This window comes from Pan troglodytes, chromosome 6, assembly GCF_028858775.2.
Source record: "Pan troglodytes isolate AG18354 chromosome 6, NHGRI_mPanTro3-v2.0_pri, whole genome shotgun sequence".
NCBI lineage: Eukaryota > Metazoa > Chordata > Mammalia > Primates > Hominidae > Pan > Pan troglodytes.
In genome coordinates, this window is record NC_072404.2 from 142,309,913 (window position 1) to 142,330,380 (window position 20,468).

General features: G+C 38.1%; 1 protein-coding gene across 7 annotated transcripts in view; it reads right to left on the reverse strand.

Annotated features, from left to right (window-relative positions):
- The window catches only part of GRM8 (glutamate metabotropic receptor 8), an 810,916-nt gene that overhangs the window by 447,606 nt on the left and 342,842 nt on the right, over positions 1–20,468 (reverse strand). For all 7 annotated transcript variants that reach the window (XM_054687702.2, XM_063815564.1, XM_063815563.1 and 4 more), the window contains 3 exons: positions 11,103–11,238; positions 10,527–10,681; positions 9,204–9,341 (listed from right to left, as the gene is read on the reverse strand). In XM_054687702.2, the coding sequence (XP_054543677.1) occupies positions 9,204–9,341; positions 10,527–10,681; positions 11,103–11,238 (429 nt within the window). The remainder of the gene's footprint in view (positions 1–9,203; positions 9,342–10,526; positions 10,682–11,102; positions 11,239–20,468) is intronic.

Genomic DNA, 20,468 nt, shown 5'->3' on the forward strand with positions numbered 1-20,468 from the left:
CCTGCTTACTAGCAACTTACAAACTATTGTCTGACTATTATCTTCCTCACAAAATATAAGCTCCTTGAGGGCAGATGTTTAGCACAATATAGAGTTTAACAAATGTCATAAGTAATTTAAAAAATCAAGACTCTTCGGTAGTCTTGATTTCTCAATTAGCCTTAGTAAGCTCTAATCACACTTAGTCTTAATTTCTCAATTAGCCTTAGTAAGCTCTAATCACACTTTATGTCTCCTTTGCCCTACTGTATCCAATCCTTTGTTCAGCTAGTTCTTTTGTTTAGCTATGTTCCTAAGAGGTTGTGGTAATTCTCTTGTATTTCAGCAAATCATATCTATGAGACTCTCTCAAATCCTCTGAGTTAAAAAGAATCCCAAGATAAAACATAGAGAAGAAATATTATTTGTGAAATATAGTCTCCTGTATTTATCTGCTTTGTATCACTTTTAGAAAAGAGGAGAAATCAAGTTTTCCTGATATTGAATCATCTATACATTGTTCCTTTTTAAAAGTTTGGTTTTAATGAATTGGTTCCCTCAACTGAAGTTTAATAGCCATTTAAAGGAAGACAATTTATCCTAATGTTTCTGTATTTTTCTAAACTTTCTCATCCTCTCTGGCCCAAGCCTTACCATAGTTTTTCAAATAATTGGTGATCAAAAATGCTGAACTGTCACCTGTTTGCCTATATACTCTTTTCCATTTCTGAGTTCTTCAGTGTAATATTCCAGAGATTGTGTTTATTCAGATACATTCATCTTCTAATCAATCAAGCTAATGCCAGCTTCTGTTGTGGGTTTTGCAGAAAGGATTTCCTAGACTCCTGAATTCATTTTTTCTCTCTGTAGGATGAGCATTTTTCTGTTTTAAATTATTTTCTGAAAAAATGTGAGTATTTACGTACTCGAAATTTTAACTAGAATTGCTTCCCTTCTAAAAATGTTAGTTTCTCAGACCAAATGCATCAATCTGACTCCCTTAGAAGTCAGGCGCTTCACAAAGAGGGAATACTTCACCTTAGGTGGCCAAGAAAAAAAACATACTGGCCCATATACCAGGAAAAATAGTAGAATGGGTCAGTGCAACTCAGCCCCACTTTGGTAAAGTTCTTCAGAGCAGGAAAGGATGAAGGAAAGAAGCAAGCATCAAATCAGACTTCAGTCCTATCATCGTTAGGTAGCTACAGGGCTTTAGACAACCAACTTGACCAGATGAGCCTCAATTTCCCTTTCTGCAAAGTGAGGAAACTGAGCTAAATAATCTCTAAGGACCTCTTCAACTCCTCCACTCTATGTGTATTTACGATTGACAGTACAGTTTTCTAAGTGTTCAGAATATTTTTTGTTTCTGAGACGGCAAACTTTACAATCTGCTTTGCAGACTTTGAAGATACAGGTATATCTGTGTACGTTTCTTTAAATTTAGTAATTTAGTAATTAAGCTTCCCACTTTTAAATTTACTAATGAGAAAAACACGCACACACACACATATACATATTACTCTGTCGTTATACTTTACTGATTTGAATACATACTCAAGTAAGTATATAAAGCTGGCTACTGATTGCATGTTTTCGCATTGACAATGTATAGGTCAAGTCTTGTTTAGACGATCTTCTGTAAGACACCTTGAGTTTATCAGTAACCTTTAGCACAGTTGAATGTTTATTTTGCTAATTTAGCTTCAGGTGCTATGGCTATCATTACAAACGAACTCTAATATTCTCTGTTACTCAAAGTATACCCTAGAGCTCACCAGGATCCATGTCACCTGGAACTCATCAGAAATGCAGAATGCCTACCTCCAGAGTTACAAAATCAAAATCTGCATGTTAACAAGGTACTTAAGTGATTTGTGTGCACGCTAACATTCTAGAAATGCTGTTAGACATAGTGCTTCCCATATTGCTTTAAAATAGATTTTTTTCTTTAAGAGAATGAATAAATGAGTAAACTAACTCTAATTTAGCAATGTGAACTGCTATAATTCAATGTCATTGGACTTAGAGTTATAGAAACTTCTAATTGATAGTTTCTCCTATTTTGTTTTTTGCTTAATGTTGTCATAGGTCTACTCTTATACAAGGCAAGGGGCCAGGGAACTGGATGTAAAGGTTTACGCTGTTCAAGACCCACTAGCAAAAACTACATGTATAACTGAAAATCGATGTGAAGAATATTAAAATATTTACTACTTTATAAAGGATTAGATAATAACCAATATGTTATTTTTGCTTCACTTTATAGTTAGTGATTAAAATTCCAAAATGTATTCCATCACACATAAAGTATCATAAAGAGCAAAACAGGAAAATATTTTTCAACTATGTGGTAAAATGTCTAATATAAGTAAATAATAAATGGAGGATATAAATGTCAAGGACAAATCCAAATAAAAGAAACCAGGATCCTGGCTGCAGCTCTGAGATTAACACTGTGATTTGTCAATAATTCACTTTACTTCTCTGGGTTCTAGTTTCTTCACTAGAAAACAAGAGATTGATTCTTATTTTACATCCCAGCTCTAAATTCTGAAATCTAGTATGTCTGAAATCAATGCCTGTTTTGTCATCTCAGATGGATCTATTGAAATTCAACATGAAATCTCAGAAACAGCATAAATAAGTCATCCTTGGATTTCTGCTTTTTTACTTGCGAAGAACAAGAGCATATGGATGGCTACCTGGTAGTGCTCGCGTAAAGGCATTCTCCCCAAGAGTTTTACTCTAGGCAAGGGGACAAATGGGGATGGCAGAACGCATTTTAATTCAGGGGAACCTACCTGGGTTATCTTTCACTCTGAATCACCAAATCAAATTATGTAAATTCATCCCCCTTGATGACTACCTACTTCCTTCATATGGTCTCTAGGCGTCCTGAGTGAATACGGGAGAGCTTATACCTTTCATAACTTCACAAAACAGAGGACTGCTGAGAGGTAGTTATAACTGAAAAGTTACATAGTTAATCTAGCACCAGAAAATAAACTGACAGGTCTTTCAGGGAGCTAATTATTGAGGCTGCTATTTGGTTCACTGACAGGATTGCTTGTTTGTGGGAAGAAACATATTTGCGCATTGCTTTTTCCATTACCGCTATTTCTATCATCATAAATAAGAATCAATAGGCCATTTTGCATAGCATATGCTCACCACTATTTTGTATCTGAGTGTCAGCTGTATGCAGGCTAAGCAGCAGTGCCCCAGCCTCCTGGCTGAGAATTAAAACCCAGCAAAGAAAACACCTCAAATTCCACAAGACAGTGTATATGTCTTTGTGAGCTCCTTGAGAGCAAGGGAGGTCTGTTGTTTGTCTCTCTATCTGAAGCACAGTGCCTGGCACATGGTGAGCTTCAAAATGTATAAACAACTAAATGAATAATGAATGAATGGATGGATGAATGAAACAAAGGAAGGTTTTAAGATAGGATATGGAATCAACTGTATTTACTGGATCAGTCAAGGGATGTCGTTTTGATAAGCACAGAGCTATTTATAATTTGTGATGGAGACAGGAAGGAAAAGACCCGGCCTGAGTCCAGAGGGAGCTGGCTTTTGTTTAGCAGCTTAACCCACATACTCAGGTCTCTGCAATATTCACTATTGGGTCCTCACTATAGAAGACAAGAAATCAGAATGACAGTCATTTAAAAAGTAAAGCAAAACTTCTGAAGAAAGACTCTACTGCCAATGAGAATATTGCTGGACAAAACAAGGTCAAGTAAGGGACTGATCAGAGGAAAGATAGGAATGAGAAAAAATGAGGCAATGAAGGGAGAGGAATTGTGGCAGAGGACTGAGTGGGGAAATAAGTGTGTGAAAAATGTGTAAAGACAGGGAGAGGATGAAGATGCAATTCTCAAGAGAGTCTGTGGGTGTCTGGGTTTTGGAGAGTGGAAAGACATTAAGCCTGAGAGTACAATGAGGGAGGGAGGAAGGAAGGGAGGGAGAGGTCAGATAAAAGTCTATAAAATAACACCCATCACCACTGATAACAAGTATAAAAGAGTCCTTTTTTCTTCTCGAGAAAGACAAAGGGAATTTTAAGTAGGATTAAGTAGTAGTAGCTTTCAGAACTCAGCAGCTCTCAGAAGCAATAATAACTACATAAATAGCTAAGTGGATGGTAGGAATTACCTCACTTGGAATTTGGCCAGCAAATCAAAAGTTAGCAGTAATATCACATCTTTTTGAAAGCTTTCCTGAGATTCTAGAGGGGAAAATTATCTCAGAAAACTGTTTCTACTGAGTAAATTTCAGGAAGAAATGCTCCTCACTGCTTGAAGATGTTCTATCTCTGGAAAACTGGTAAGACAGAAGTCCCTCCCTGCTGGGAAGCACTCTCTCATCCATGTAAATACATTGCCAATTTTGCCCCCAATGGAAGCAAATAATTACGTTCGCAGATCACCGTCGCCTAATGTAAAATGTTACTCAACACATATAACTTAACCTACCAACGATGTTCTGAATGAACAAAAAGGGCCTCATGGATATCTCACTTTCAGAGAGTGCCTTAACTTTTTGACTTATTGCAGGTAGTTAAAATGTAAACTTTTTAAGGCCACATTTTAAAGCACTTTGCAAACGCTGGACACCTCTACTCGTGAATATCCTGTAAATTTTTCCTTTCAAGTACATTTGACCACTAACATGCCAGATCATCTTCCCTTCTCCCCTAAAACAGAAATGAAAACTGGGTAAAATGGTAATTTGGGAGACAAATATCTTCTCTCATCATCTGAAAACTGTCATATGTTGCTTTTTAAAAAAATTAAATTAGTGTTATTTGTTTTCCACCCAGAGACAAGTTATTTTGGTATCACCCACAATGGAATTTGCATGAAAATATGTTTACTGACCCAGTTCCCTAGGGGTGCATTTGCCCTAGCACTTGGAGTAAACACCATTTTCATTGCACTAGAAATAGTTCTAATTGGACAAATTGTTATAATTTTAGCAACACCCAAATAAATCAAAGGAATTGGAGGCAGACATGCCACAGAATCTGGATTCGGCCACAAACCAGTTCAGTATTTGTGCCTGAAATAAAAGTCTAGTCATATACCACCTACAGATGCTAAAGGAACAGCTACATACCTCAACTGAACTTGGAAAATATGATTTTTTTATTGTACTTTAAGCTCTGGGATGCATGTGCAGAATGTGCAGCTTTGTTACATAGGTATACATGTGCCATGATGGTTTGCTGCGCCCATCAACCCATCATCTAGGTTTTAAGCCCCTCATGCATTAGGTATTTGGCCTAATTCTCACTCTCCTTTCACCCTCAACCCCCTGACAGGTCCCACTGTGTGATGTTCCCCTCTCTGTGTCCATATGTTCTCATTGTTCAATTCCCACTTACGAGTTTAAAAAAAAAAAGAAAGAAAATATGAGTTTGGAGAAACTGGTTATTCTGAAAACAGCCTATTAAAAAGTTATGTGACTGGTTAACAGTGTGTGTGTGTGTGTGTGTGTGTGTGTGTGTGTGTATGAGTCCATCCATTTCATTAACTGGGGTATTTTCACTAATACAGTCTAAATAAGAGGAAATGAATTTAAAGAGAATCAAACAATAACATTCAGAACTCAAAGTTAAGCACAGTGTAAAATACATCTCAGTGGAAAGCATGTAAGTGTCTTAACTCTCCTTCCAAACCCATCTATAAACTGCCACTTTGTATTTTCCATTCATGTATCCTCCTCTCCAAGAAGCTGGACCTTTTTACTGCTGTTCACGCACCTACACGTCACACCCTACTCCATGCCTTTGTCCTGCTGACTCCCCATTTCTTCTCATCTTGGATGTCTTTCCCAAATCCTTCTTGTCATCAAACACTCATCTCCTCCACAGAGCTTTGGATTTTACAATGTGAACTTACATACATTTTCTGAACTTCCCTAATTATCTGTATCCAAATTTAGCATTTAATTATAGAACTTTCCTCTCTGATTACGTATACGTTTGTGTGTACCTTCTTTTCCCCCAACCAAATCACATGATTTAAAGGTAACATTGGTCTTTAATGCCTCTCCTTAAAGTTTCCATCAAGATCCTACTCTGCATTTATTCTCTTTCACTAGTTATCCCTTCTTTTTTTTTTTTTTTGAAAACATGCTTAAACGTGCCCTATCCTAAAGAAATCTCCAATTCTTTCTCAAGCTCTCCCACCATATCTACTTTCTTTCTCTCAAAACTTCTTGAAACAGCATCCCTTCCTCCACTTCTGTTCTGTTCTCTCTCAACTCCTCTAATTTGGTTACCCAGGCACACCCTTATCTCTCAGCTGCAAGTCCCTGCAGCACTGAAACCTCACGCACCTGTCTTTCTCCTGGAGACTGAGACAACCTTGACTCCCGGTTCATCTCCTTCCCCCAAGCCCAGCATTCTCAGTGTCCTTTCCTGGTTCCTGCCCTTGAATTCTCAGTCATCACTCCTTATCTTTTCTCAGTCTCCCATGGCAATTGCATCTCTGCTTTTGTCTTTAACTTCAAAATCTCCAAGACTTCCTAATCTCAAATTTTAGTGAGCTGTCTGTGGGGTCCCAGACCTTATGCTGCCACCTGCTGGCCAGTTTCATGGGGCTATCTCAGAACAAAATTCAAGTTTATTCCCAAACACCTAACCATTCTATTTATTTTATTTTTCCTCTGTTAACTAATTACATCACCATTTTCCTAGACCTCCCTGATAGAGGTTTAACGTCAGCATCCTCCATGATTTAACGATCTTTGCCCCAGCATCAACCACTCAGCTGGTTGTTATATAAACACAACCCTATATAGCGTTAGGTAAATATAACACTACGTACCAAAGCGTCTGTCCTGTGTGTTACATCCCTAGCTAGCTGTTTGTTTTTTTGTTTTTGTTTTTGTTTTTGTTTTTTTTGGAGATGGAGTCTCACTCTGTCGCCCAGGTTGGGCGCAGTGGTGCAATCTCAGCTCACTGCAACCTCTACCTCCCGGATTCAAGCAATTCTCCTGCCTCAGCCTCCCAAGTAGCTGGGACTACAGGCGCCCGCCACCACGCCGGGCTAATTTTTTGTATTTTTAGTAGAGATGGGTTTTCACCATGTTGCCCAGGCTGGTCTCAAACTTCTGAGCTCAGGCAATATGCCCACCTCGGCCTCCCAAAGTGCTAGGATTACAGGCGTGCACCACCGTGCCTGGCCCCTAGTTAGCTCTTCTTAGACCATGATGGCCTGTCCCCAGGATACTGGATGAGTCCTCATTGACCTGCCTCCATTTTCTCCCCTGAACTCCAATCCTCCTCACACTTCTGCCAGGCAAATCTTCTTGAACCGAGTGTCTGAGCAATTCTCTAGATGAAGAGCCTCAAGACATTGTGTCCTACTGGTAGAATAAAGCCCAAATTCCTCAACTCTGGAACTTCTGGAAAGAACTTCAAGACTGTGCATGACCTGGCTCCAGACTATCATCAAAGCCTCAGCTGTCATCACGCTTCCTCTCGTGATATTCACTCTTGCTCCAACCTCCCTGAACTATTTTTTTTCCTTTACTTTGAACAAAAGAGCCTTACTCTGGCGCTAGAGCTTGTCATGCACTCCTGTCATATCCTTACACGACTGACCACTTCTTGTCACTCAGGTCTTATCTCAAATGTCACCTCCTCTGGCGAGGCATACTCAGACCACACAGTCTAATTACCTTCCTCCTCCTAATACCCAGGTTAGTCTTTCACAGTTAATCTGTTGTATTTCTTCTAAGCACATCTCAGCATCTGAACACATCTGTTCATTTATGTTTATTATGGAGTGTCCATCTCCCCACACTCAAATGTAAGCCCGTGAGCATGAATATTGCCTTTCTTCACTCAACCCAGCTCCTGGAAAAGTGCCTGGCACATGGAAGCCTGAAATCAGATTCTTGCACAGTGTGGCACCCATTTCCACCTCCTTGTTCTGTCTCTGTTTATATGTCTGTGCTAGCTTTTAGTATATTACATCTTTTATTTGAACAGCTATTTCCAAAGAAAGTGAGGAGGAGGAAAAGGAGGACATATCAAAGTCTGGGGGTGGCGGGGTAGAAGAAGGAATGAATCATTTCTAAAACACACATTCAAGTTGTGTAGTTTTCAGTGTAAAGGATTTGTGCATTTTTGTTAAAATTGACCCTTATATATGTTGTATGTTTTTGATCCTACTATAAGCAGTATTCTTTAAATTTCATTTTCTATGTGTTAGTTTCTAATACGTATATTAAAAATGAATGTTTATATTGACCTCATATCTGTAACCTTGCTAAATTTACTGCTCAGTTCTAAGTAACTTTTAAAATTATGTGGTTTTGGGCCAGGCATGGTGGCTCACGCCTGTAATCCCAGCACTTTGGGAGGCCAAGGTGGGTGGATCACGAGGTCAGGAGTTTGAGACCAGCCTGGCCAACCCGGTGAAACCCCGTCTCGACTAAAAATACAAAAATTAGCCGGGTGTTGTGGCACGCACCTGTAGTCCCAGCTACTCAGGAGGCTGAGGCAGGAGAATCGCTTGAAACCAGAAGGCAGAGGTTGCAGTGAGCCAAGATCGCACCACTGCACTCCACCCTGGGTGAAAGAGCAAAACTCTGTCTCAAAAAAAAAAAAAAAAAATTGTGCGGGTTTTTCTTCTATGTGCACAATCATCTGAAAATAAATATAGTTTTAATCATATATTCAAAAATGCATATTCAATATCATTATTTTTAAGCACAAGCTATGGAAAGTAAAGCATCAAAAAATCATACATGTTCCAGGATAGCTGCTATGCAGGATTTAAGAAAATAATAGTATTATAGAGGACAGGGATTAAAATAGTTGAAAAATACTGTCTTATAGCAACTTATCATGACACATATTACATTTTGAACCCCTGGAGAGCAATACCATGTCTTATTTGTCTGTATTCCATCAAACCTAATAAAGTACATTTTCCAAAGTAGACAATAAATGTTTCCCAGATACCCCAGTACTGTATGCATGGTATATGTTCAATAAAAACTTGCTGATCAATTGAAAGAACCAATAAACAAATTTAAGTTTGTTGAATGATCAGGGTATGCTCAGCCCTGAGACACTATAACAAAAAGACACAAAAACTAGAAAATACATTCATCATTATCCATATAGAAAAACGTAATTTATCAAGTAATGAAAACAAATGAAAACGAAACAAATGCACCACAGGAAACATTTGAGTGGTTACCTGTGCATTTCTTTATATGACTGTTCCTTTTCCCATGTGATCCTAACTTGCAGCCAAAATTCTCCTCCCAAAATTCTGCAAACCACACATTTCTTCGATTATTGGCAAGAGTTCGGCTTCTAAAGTATCGATCAAATCCTATTTCAAAGGAGAAAGGTATGATTTTAATATTCTTTCAAAATTAAATATTGTCAGAACTTCAAATGGACATTATATTCTGATCACTGCATGAAAAGAAAAAAACAAAACACATAACAAATGAGAGAAAGCCAGTAGCCCATAAATAAGGCCTCTCTTATGGCAAAAGTCAAGGAGGACCAATGGACAATCCCCCCACACCACCACCAGTACCCAAGCACCTGGCTCTATGAATAAGTACAACAGAAAAGCCTGGTGTCAGCGTCCTTCTTAAACCCTCTGCTACTCTACTACTCCCAGAGGCAGCAACCAGTGACTTCATGCTGAATCCTGAATACTTAGAACCCAACTTAAACTTCCCTCATTCTTTTCTCTTTCCTAGCATGGATCAATGTTCCAGACTTTCCTGTGTTTCCACATACTTCAAAATTTCTCCTTCCTATATGTTCTGTTTTCAGGTAATTCAATAAAGCAATCATGTTAATGTCATCTTATGGAGTCATGAACTCAAGTGTCAGTTTGCTCAGGTAACTACTTTATTGAAGGGAGACCCCCTGGAAATAATACCTTACTCCAGAGGATAATGTTAAGATGGGAATTTCAGTTACTGTCAAACCGACTGGAAAAGATGTTTAGAAGATAGACTGCCTTTCAGGATGCTCCAAGTCTTTCCTGTTGCATTTATTTATCCATAGGATAAGCCCAGCATCATATATATTCATTTTCTATAAATCAAGCATTTCCCTCCAACAATGCTATAACCACCATAAATACCCATGGAAATACGCAAACTCAAACTCAAAGTGCAATTACTAACATAATGGAAATAACCGACTATGGTCTTTTTCTTAAAAAAATATAATGGGTCCTCTTTCCTAAATACATACACACACACACACACACACACACACACACACTATATACATATATACATATATATATGTATATGTGTATATATATGTGTGTGTGTATGTATGTGTGTGTATATATATATATATATATATATATATATATATGCATATGCGTGCTGGTTTAAATACTGGTCTTGACAATTCTGCCACCAAAGCTAAAATTTGTATCAAGTCATCAGTAATGAGTGCATTTCCTCATATTATGATACTCCAGTTTTGCCTTTGAGTTCAGATCCAACTGGAATAAAACAAATTCTCTATGGTGCATTCTTACCATCAATTGATGCTCGTTTGGGCAAAATTGTCACAGCCCCTTCTGCAATCTCCTCTTGCTGATAGACAGGTGCTATTTTGGATCCCCAACTATCTGAGCCAATCCAGAGAAAATGCCCACTTTGGTTTAGTTTTTTTGCTGCTTCCAATATCCTCCTACAGGAATAAAAATAAATAATGCATATCACATGTATTAAAAATACCACAATTATGAATATTACAAGACCAGATTTAGGAAGTTGTATACACTCAGTAGGTCACTGTTTAACAATTAAGACGATCACTCTAACTGCCTGAGTCTTATCATCTCCTAAAAACAATATAGCAGAGACTAACTCCAACATATGTTAATTAGCCTTATCCTTAACCTCATTCACATCATTCTGTCTATCACCTTTGTTTGTCTTATCTCATTTGGTCCCCAAGTTTTACTCTGTAGGTATTTCAGATTTACAAACTAGAAGGCAGTCTGTTATTGGAAGGCAATTACAAGCTTTTATGTTGAACATGAAATATGTTAGAAAGAGGATATGGGACACAAATCTGACCCTACATACAGAAGAAAAGTAATCAGCACCTGATGTCATCCTCATTGGCAAACATAATCACTGCTCGAGCATTAGGTGTTTCTAGCAGGCGTCTGATAATTTTTTCAAATTCTCCAGGTCTTGGTTCACGTGGGATTTTCTGTGACTGAGCAATGCAAACACCACCTATTTAAAAAAGAAGGGAGGTGGTGATTCAGAAAGAGCATTTATTTAATTAGCAAACCCAATTACCTACTTTATAAAAGCACATACTTCTGTATGAATATTATTTCTCAAAATATGTGTCACTCTCACCTATTAAGAGCAATTGTTTGTTTGCATTATAATATATCCACCAAATAAATGACAACAATTATTAATCAGACATGGGTTTCTTTCCCAATATTTAAACATTATTTTTGTGGATATAGCTAAGAAAACCAAGGTGTATAAGATGTGTGATGAGAGTCAAAAGATGGAAAGAAGAAGGGATCTTTTGATTTATGCAACATAAGCCAAAGGACAAGTGACAGAATTAATAAAAGTATGAATATGTCTTATAGTTGAGACCCTTATTAAGTAGCAAAGTCCTTTTGTTACTTTTATTTACTGGTAGACTTCTTTTAAAGTTAATTTCATTGTATAGCTAATAGAACTGCAGCAAGATCCTCACGCATCAGCATAGCAATGTCTTATGAGACAAGTGGTCTTCAAGGCTATATAAGACACAGGCAAACCCCAAAGATGCCAACTTTGGATTGACACACATCGCCACTATGAAAATCGAAATGGCTGAAATACCATCTCATTTTCACTGCAAATAAAAAGACAGAACCCTTCTTTTGGCCTCTCCTTCTTAGGCAATGAAGGACAAAACAGAAAAGTATAGAAAAGATCTCTGCCTCTGGGCTGGGGTAGGAGGAGAAGAAAGAGGTTCCCCCAATTGCAGTGAAACAGAGATAACATTCTGAAACTAGATGAGAAAGCAATATTAGTAGTAGGTTTCAATTGCATTATGGTATAAACAGTATTTTTTTTTTAGTCAGCTAAGAATTAAATCACCATTTATAGCATTGCTTCAGTAGGCAAAGGCATTTTTACTTCCAAACAATTGGCAATGCACTCAGTCATCCAACTGTTATTGGATGCCATTATATTCTACGCACTGGGCTCAACATTGGAAATGCACAGTCTAATCCAGGAGTTACCACCTAGTCTGGGAAATAGGCATTTGAATAAGTTACCATGGAATAGATAATAACGTATATAATTAATAGGATACCCAATACAATCAGAACACAGAAGAAGGAGTAATTAAAGTGCTTGAGAGAACTGAATTTTAAAGAGCAAATATATATCCACATGGGGACAAAAGTGGAACATGTCTGGTGGAGGCCAAAGTATGTAAAAACCTAGCATGATCATGGCCTATGGTAGAGACTGGCTGGGTTTGAAGTTGGAAACAATGACCAGGTCCAGCTTGAGAATGGCTTTGTTAGACATGCCAAATTCTGTAGGCTGAGTGTTCATATGTTAAAACTTAATCCCCAGTGTGAAAGTATTAGGAGATGGGACTGTTGGGAGGTGATTAGGTCATGAGAGTGGAGTCCTTATGAATGGGATTAGTGCCCTTATAAAAAAGACTCCAGAGAGATTTCTTGCACCATCTGCCATGTGAGGACACAGCAAAAAGACACTGAACCAGGAAGAGGGCCCTCATCAGCTCTTGACCATGCTGGCACCTTGCTCTCAGACCTTCAGCCTCCAGAACTGTAAAAATAAATTACTATTGATTAAGCCACCCAGTATATGATAATTTTTATTTTTTATTTTTTAGATATGGGGGTGTCACTCTGTCACCCAGGCTGGAGTGCAGTGGCCAGATCATAGCTCACTGTAGCCTCAAAGCCCTAGGCTCCAGTGATTTGCTCACCTCATCCTCCGGAGTAACTGGGATTACTCTGCACATGCCACCACACCGCACTGGTCTCCTATAATAATTTATTATGGCATTCCAAAGAGACTAAGACATCAAATAACTTGGACTTTATTCTGAAAACAATGGGGATCCATTAGGTTCATCAGCAGGAGAAGTATGTGCTGAGCTTTATGCTTTAGGTAGACTTTCAAAGAAGAAACGTCTGGTAGCCAAATGATAGATTTCCAGGGTGCTGTGATCGGACCTAATATGTACAGCAGATGTATGAGTAACTGGTGCCAGTATATAAAACTATTTTTCTTTTAAGTTAGAGAACATTCAAAATTATGCCTGTAATAGCAGGACTCTTAGTAACCTTACAATTTGCATCCCAGGGGTGGGAATTGCCCATAATACACAGATTGGGCTGTGTCACTACCTGCAGTTAGCTAGTCTACCGATATACTACCACTAGTTGTGATAATTGATTCATTCCTTCAGTAAATATTTCTTGAGTGCCCTGTATCTGCTAGATACTGTGTGGGTGCTGTGGACACAATGGTGAATAAAAGAAATTCTCTAAGTTCACAGAATTCAGAAATATTGTGGGTAAATCAGGCTTAATGCAAACTAAAAAGAAAGAAGAAGAAGAGAAAAAGAATGGAGACGAGAAAGAAGAAGAGCAGGAGAAGGAGGAGGAGAAAGAGGAAGAGGAAGAAGGAGGAAGAGGAAGAAGGAGGAAGAAGAGAAAGACGAGGAGGAGGAAATGGAAGGAGGAGGAGCAGATGGAAGGAGGAGGAAGAGATGGAGGAGGAGGAGGAAGAGATGGAGGAGGAAGAGATGGAGGAGGAGGAAGAGATGGAGGAGGAGGAGGAAGAGACAGAGGAGGAGGAGGAAGAGATGGAGGAGGAGGAGGAAGAAGAAAGGGGAGGAGGAAGAGGAAGGAGGGGGAAGAAGGGGAAGGAGGAGAAGGAGAAAGCAGAAGCAGAAGAGGCAGAAGAAGAAGAAATAATACATAATTATAAATTATAATAAGCCCTGCGAAGAAGAGCAAAGGAATTTAATTTAGATTGAGGACTGCTCAGGGAAAGCCACCCTAAAGTTGTGTAATGTAGTTGAGATCAAAAGGATGAGAGCATGGGAAAGGGCAGGAAAGGGCCAGGGAAGTCAATGAATGAGGGTGAGAGGAGTGGGCAACAAAAATGAGATGGAGATAAGGGTCCAATTGTGTGTGGCTCTGCAGGGCCTGTGGAAGACTATGAATAATTAAATGCTTAACTTTCTCACTAAATGTTTCTATTTCTTCGATCTTTGAGTGGCCCATAGGAATATGTCTCATGTATGAGCATTGCACTCCACGGAAGAAAAATGGATGAGGATCGCTGATACAGAGGGCAGCCTGAAGTGGGATGAACAGGAGGCAATGAGCCCAGCAAGGAGGTATTGGAATAGGCAGTGGGAAATGATGACTGAGCCAGCGCTACTGGTGCTGGGGAGGAGCAGCTGGAGCTAAGGCAGAATCTCTGAGTTAGAATCAATGGGGCTTTGTATTGATTTGATGTAAGTAGGGAAGCAATGGGAAACCGCTAAGTATGACTCCAAGGATTTGGTCTTTGTGACCAGTTATGTGATGGTATCATTAAACAAGTGGGAAATCCAGGAGGATAAGGAGGAGGAAAGAATGATTTTGATTGGAGACAGGTTGTCTTCAAAGTATGCATGGAATGTCAAACTGAAAAAGTGAATCTGGAGCTAAAGAGAGAGAAGGGAATTGTAATACTTTCGTCAGGGGCTGATAGGTTAGGTATTTGAAGTGTTGTGGGGCAAAGAGGTCACTGAGAGAGAATATTTAAATCAGCAATAGAAAAGGTGAATTATAGAACTCTGAAAAAAATCAGGTTTGGAGAAGGAGGAAAGGAGTGATTAAATATTTTGAGAAAACTTTTGGAATGAAGTCTAGAGGTAAGTTGAAGACTATGTATAATTTATTTAAAATGCAAACAAACAAACCTCCGTGAGTGGAAACATTAGGTAACTGCAAAAATGTAACATGAAGTAACACTCTCTAGGGAACAATAGCTGTTTCAAAAGATGACTGCCCTTTTAATTAAATTGCCATGATTACTTAAGCATCCCATTAAAGACATGTTATATGCTGAGTATCATTCTGAGACTGTTACTGACTCTGTAGCCATAAAAAATTAAGTTCTGAAAATTTTATTATTACTGTTTCAGAAGAAGCAAACAAGCAATCCAAACATAGTTTAGTCTGAATTCATTGATTTATTTATTCACCATGGACCTATTAAACATTTTTGTTTGTAAAGAGCTGAGTTAGCTGAGTTGAATTTTAACATAGCTTAAATCCATTTCACTTTTTGCTATTTCCGCACCTCACCTCATATCTTTCAACCTGGTCAGTTTGAATTTTCCTGGAAAGAGGCACTGGACTATTAATCTATTTAAGCTGAACAAATGCTTGTAGAGAACCTGTTCCACATGGCATTGTGCTGTTTGGTGCCTGTGGATATTTTATTAAAGTGTAGATTAATTATTTCTCAAATGATTGTAGTTAGAAGACTGGGATTATTTCCTTAACCCTGATACCCATTCACACTTTCTTTCTTCATATCAGTCAAAAACCAGACAGCTAATCTGTTCATAAGCACTCATGGTCTACTATGTTTCAGGAGCTACAGACAAAGACCGCCGGTCCTCAGCAGTTATGATATAATTGAATGACAATACGTACACATAAGAAATGTCAGACAAGGGTGTAAATTAGGTAACACAGATAACAGCATAAGATATACCACAGTTCAGTCATAAATGACAAATAGGTCATCCCCTAAAATAGTCCTATGACTTCATAAGAGGAAGAGGTTATTATATACTGTTAGAATTTGGTTTAAAAAATAAAATGAAATTCAAAGATTCAGACCTCAAAGATACGTTTTCCATACAATACTCCACATAAATTGCTTGACTTTTTAAAGAGACTCTCTGTCTTGATTTAAATTCCTGGGGTGGGTGGGAGGAAGAGAAGTTGCCCTTCATCAAAGAATGTGTCCACCACATCTATTCTTCCATGTCTCAGTCTGAAAGATTACTAATTGTGTACAATTCAAGGGACTTTAACTTTCCTATTCTGCAGGGGTGTTACTGTTCTGTAATTTTTAAAGCTTAGTACTTACAGGCAAAACGTTGTATGAAGGAATTTATAATTGGCTGTTTTCTAGAATTTCCTGGCTAGTTTCCTTGCAGACTGTGTATTTTTTTTCCTTCTGGTTACTTAACAATAATTTAAAGATCATTTGTTGAATTTAACACTTTGTGTATACTTTACAATACACATGATCACTCCTTTCCAGTCTCATTTACTCAATGACACCATCTCTATTCCTAATGGCAGAACTTGAAGGTTTGTATCATGACCATCTTTCTGATAAGGAAAATGAGAAACAGGGGTACCAACGGCTTGCAAGATACTGAAATCCAGGTTCAAAGCCAGATTTGTCTGCCTGTAAGTCTGGACTTCTTCCATCATCTTGCCCATCCACAATTGACTATACCTGTGGCTTAACGGTTTAGTGACTGCAAATGATTGATGGATAAGATAAAGCAAATTTAAAGACTGTGTTTTTAAAACCCTGCCAGTTGTCCCTTGTAAATCTAATTGACAGCTACATAAATACAGTCCTTCTGTTATCCTAAATAAGAGCTTAATTAAAATACTTGGAATCCATGCAGATTATAGAAGTGACTTAAAGTTCTTCAGCATATAGCCAGTCTACCCTCCAAACTTTCCAATTGTTTCTGTTGATGCATGTTCTCAGGAAGACTTTTCTGAGGTTCTTGTCTTCCACTTCTTTCATACTGCAGCAATCATAATAATTTTAATTTTACTTTTTTTGTTACTTCTTTTTCTTCTTCAATTAGAAATCCATGAGTATTGAACCTTGTCTTTCAAATTTATCAGTATACCCCAACACGTATCACTGCGTTTGGTACATACACTTCAACAAACATTTGTTGAATGAATAAATGCAAGACTTGTGACAGGTACTGCTAGGATAGAGAAATACAAATGAGACAGTGCTGCTTTCAAAGACTTCTCCATCAAGTAGGGGAACAAAGAGCTACATGTAAATATATGTTTAAAAGTAGATGTCATTAAAAGAAGTAAAAAAAATATTTGGGCCATGACAATTCAGAGGAAGTTGTCACTGAAATGGGATCTGCCTCCCAAAATAGTTTTTATTAGGGTGCCATGAATTAGAATACTACCTAGGCCTTAGTGTATTCATCTGTAGAGTGGCATTAGAATTTCCTCATATTGATACAAGAGCAAATTTGTAAACAATGCCATTTCAGAATTTTTACCTCTTTAGAAGGCTGAGACTTGTGGGTGAGTGGTCAGGTGTCACAGATATGAGAGATAAAAGGCTTGTATGTATTGATTTGCTAGTGCATAGAGATGGTGGAATGAGAAAGAAAATAGACTTGTCAGAAGACCTGAGAGTGGCCCCACATAATCTTGAAAAGTCTCTCATCTCTCAGTTTCCTCATCTCTGTAATGAGGTTCATAATAACTATCTCTCAGGTATACTGTGAGAATCCAATTATAAAGGGTAAATTCCTATGCCAATGTAGCATATTATTATTAGTGTTAATAACAGTAATAATCATAGCCAGACAAGAATCATCACCAACACTGAGAGATACTTGACATTCAGCCCTAAAACACAGGTTTTTCAACAGATCATATTTTTGAATCTTCACCATTTTATGTGTAATATTATCAAACATCCTAAATTCTGAAAAGTGATACTTGCTCACTTGCCTGTGCCAATAGATGAAATGACTAGATTTCACTCTTCATCATTGTTGATTACAATGTGATTGGGGCAATTTTAAGGTGAGAGAATGAGAAAAGTTATTTACATTCTTCTCCCATCCCCCAGTTCCTACCCCCAAGAATTAATTCTCCTTTCAAATGGATTCCATAAGTAGTAAAGATTTGGCTCCAATATCTGAGTTGAAATTAGAATTTAACTCTTTAATAAAATGGTTAAAACTATTAAAATATTAATGGGTGCCAATTGTTAAGCAAAAGTTGTTATGGAAACAACCACATGTTCTGTTTCATTCAAACATTTGTGCTACCTTTTTAAGAGGCTGGAATCTAATGTGTTGAGATAATACTGTTGGACTCTCCTAGAAGCAGACCTCAGAAGGAGTTTGAAATGCACAAAATTTGCTCTTGGCATCTACCTGATGGAGGGCTCAGGGGAAGCAGAGAAATCCAGGCAGAGAAATCCAGCTGGCTGTGGCCCAGTGACAGGCTGCTGACACCACAAGAAGTTCTGAGGCTAGAATGGCCTTCAGAGTTGCTTTAAAACAGGCCACAAAGGCCAGGCCATTATACCTCCACATCAATCAGTGCGATGATTCATTTTATGTATCAGTTTGACTGGGCCACAAGCTGCCCACATAGCTGGTTAAACATTATTTCTAGGTGTGTCAGAAAAGATTGGCTGGGCGGGGTGGCTCATGCCTATAATCCCAGCACTTTGAGAGGCCAAGGCAGGCAGATCATGAGATCAGGAGATCAAGACCATCCTGGCTAACACAGCGAAACCCCGTCTCTACTAAAAATACAAAAAAAAAAATTAGCTGGGCATGGTGGCAGGCACCTGTAGTCCCAGCTACTTGGGAGGCTGAGGCAGGAGAACGGCGTGAACCCGGGAGGCGGAGCTTGCAGTGAGCCGAGATCCCGCCACTGCACTCCAGCCTGGGCAACAGAGCGAGACTCTGTCTCAAAAACAAACAAACAAACAAACAAACAAATAGAGAAAAGATTAGCACTTGAATTAGTGGACTGAGTAAAGCAGATTACCTTCTCCAATGCAGGCTGGGATCATTGAGGGTCTAAATGGAACAAAAATGTAGACCAAGGTTGAATGAACTCAGCCTGACTGCTTGAGCTGGGACATTGATCTTCTGCTCTCAGTGCCTCTGGCTCTGAGGCATTCAAACTATACCACTGGTTTTCTTGGGTCTCCAATTTGCAGACAGAAGATTGTAAAACTTTTCATCCTCCATAATTATGTAAGCCAGTATCTGACAAAAAATCTCTTTGGTTCTGTTTCTCTGGAGAACCCTGACCAATACAATGAATCATCAGACTTGGGCCACTCTGGAAGAGGGGAAGGTGACCTTGGGCAAGGCAGCTCTCTGCAGCCAGGGCATTCCCTCACAGGGTTCGGAGCTGAAGGCTGTCTGCCTATAGCACTCCCAGAAATAGGAATAACAGGTCATGCACTGATGGGATCTTGAAGGTCAATTCACCATATGTACATTAGTGTTAATAATGTATAATTGAAATTTATACAAAAATGAAGATATCATTTTTCTGAAACAACCGTAGACTATTGTTTGCCTTATAAGGCAAATAATTAATAGAATGTTATTATTTAATGTTAAAACTTCCTTTCAAAGACGTCTTGTTGCACAAACAAAGGCAATCTATACAAATGATAGAAAACTGGAATTGTAGCCAGCACAAGTAGGAGAAATAGGACCTTCATTCTTTCTGGTATTTCAATAAAGAAGTTTTGTTAAAACAATCTAAAAGGATGAAGAATTATGTTTTTAGTTGTTGCTCATTTATAAGACAAAAATCTCTATTAATAATTTAGTAGGAGAAAAATAAAACAAGAAACAATGTCACAGCACCAAGTTCCAACTGTGATGGAAATTGAGGATTAACTTATTGGGATGAAATTACTTACAAAGCTGTGTATAGAATACTAAGTGTGCTTTTTTAAAAAACAACATGACTACAGTATTATCAGTATCTCAAGTTGGTTCACAATTTCCATCAAATTAAATTCTACATAAATCAACTCAAGTCTGTGGTTATATAATTTGTTAGAGCTACATGACAGACCTTGGTTTTGGTGTACAAATAAGCAAACAAAATTACCATTTTATCAGCTGTTAAAGAGAATGACTAGACTATTGGTTAAAAATGATTAGACTTACAGTTTGACCATAAGAAATTTGCCTAGAATTAAACATCTTTTGATCTAATAAAAATGTGATACAGCCCATCCACCATTATTTATTTCTTATGAACATGCCTTCAGATAATAGCAATGAGCAAAACAAAATAACCAGGTGTTCTTTTAAGGCAATAGAAACACATAAACTCTCTACCCTAAATATCCTTAGCATCATTTATATTTCCATCTTTCTGAAGACATAAGTAAACTAACAATTTGACCTAAAGTAATTGGTCCTTTAGTGGTAGTTGAGTAAAATTTGTTCTATGGTTTAAATAAGTGTAATCACGCCTCCTGTAACAATATTTTCGCCTCCTCATGTGGCGTACAACTGGGACTTATCAGGAAAGTGCACAACATGAAACTGTAAGTTTATCAGCTTAAAGTGTACTTTGCAAAAGAGAAGATTTATCTCACACATCACTGTAAAG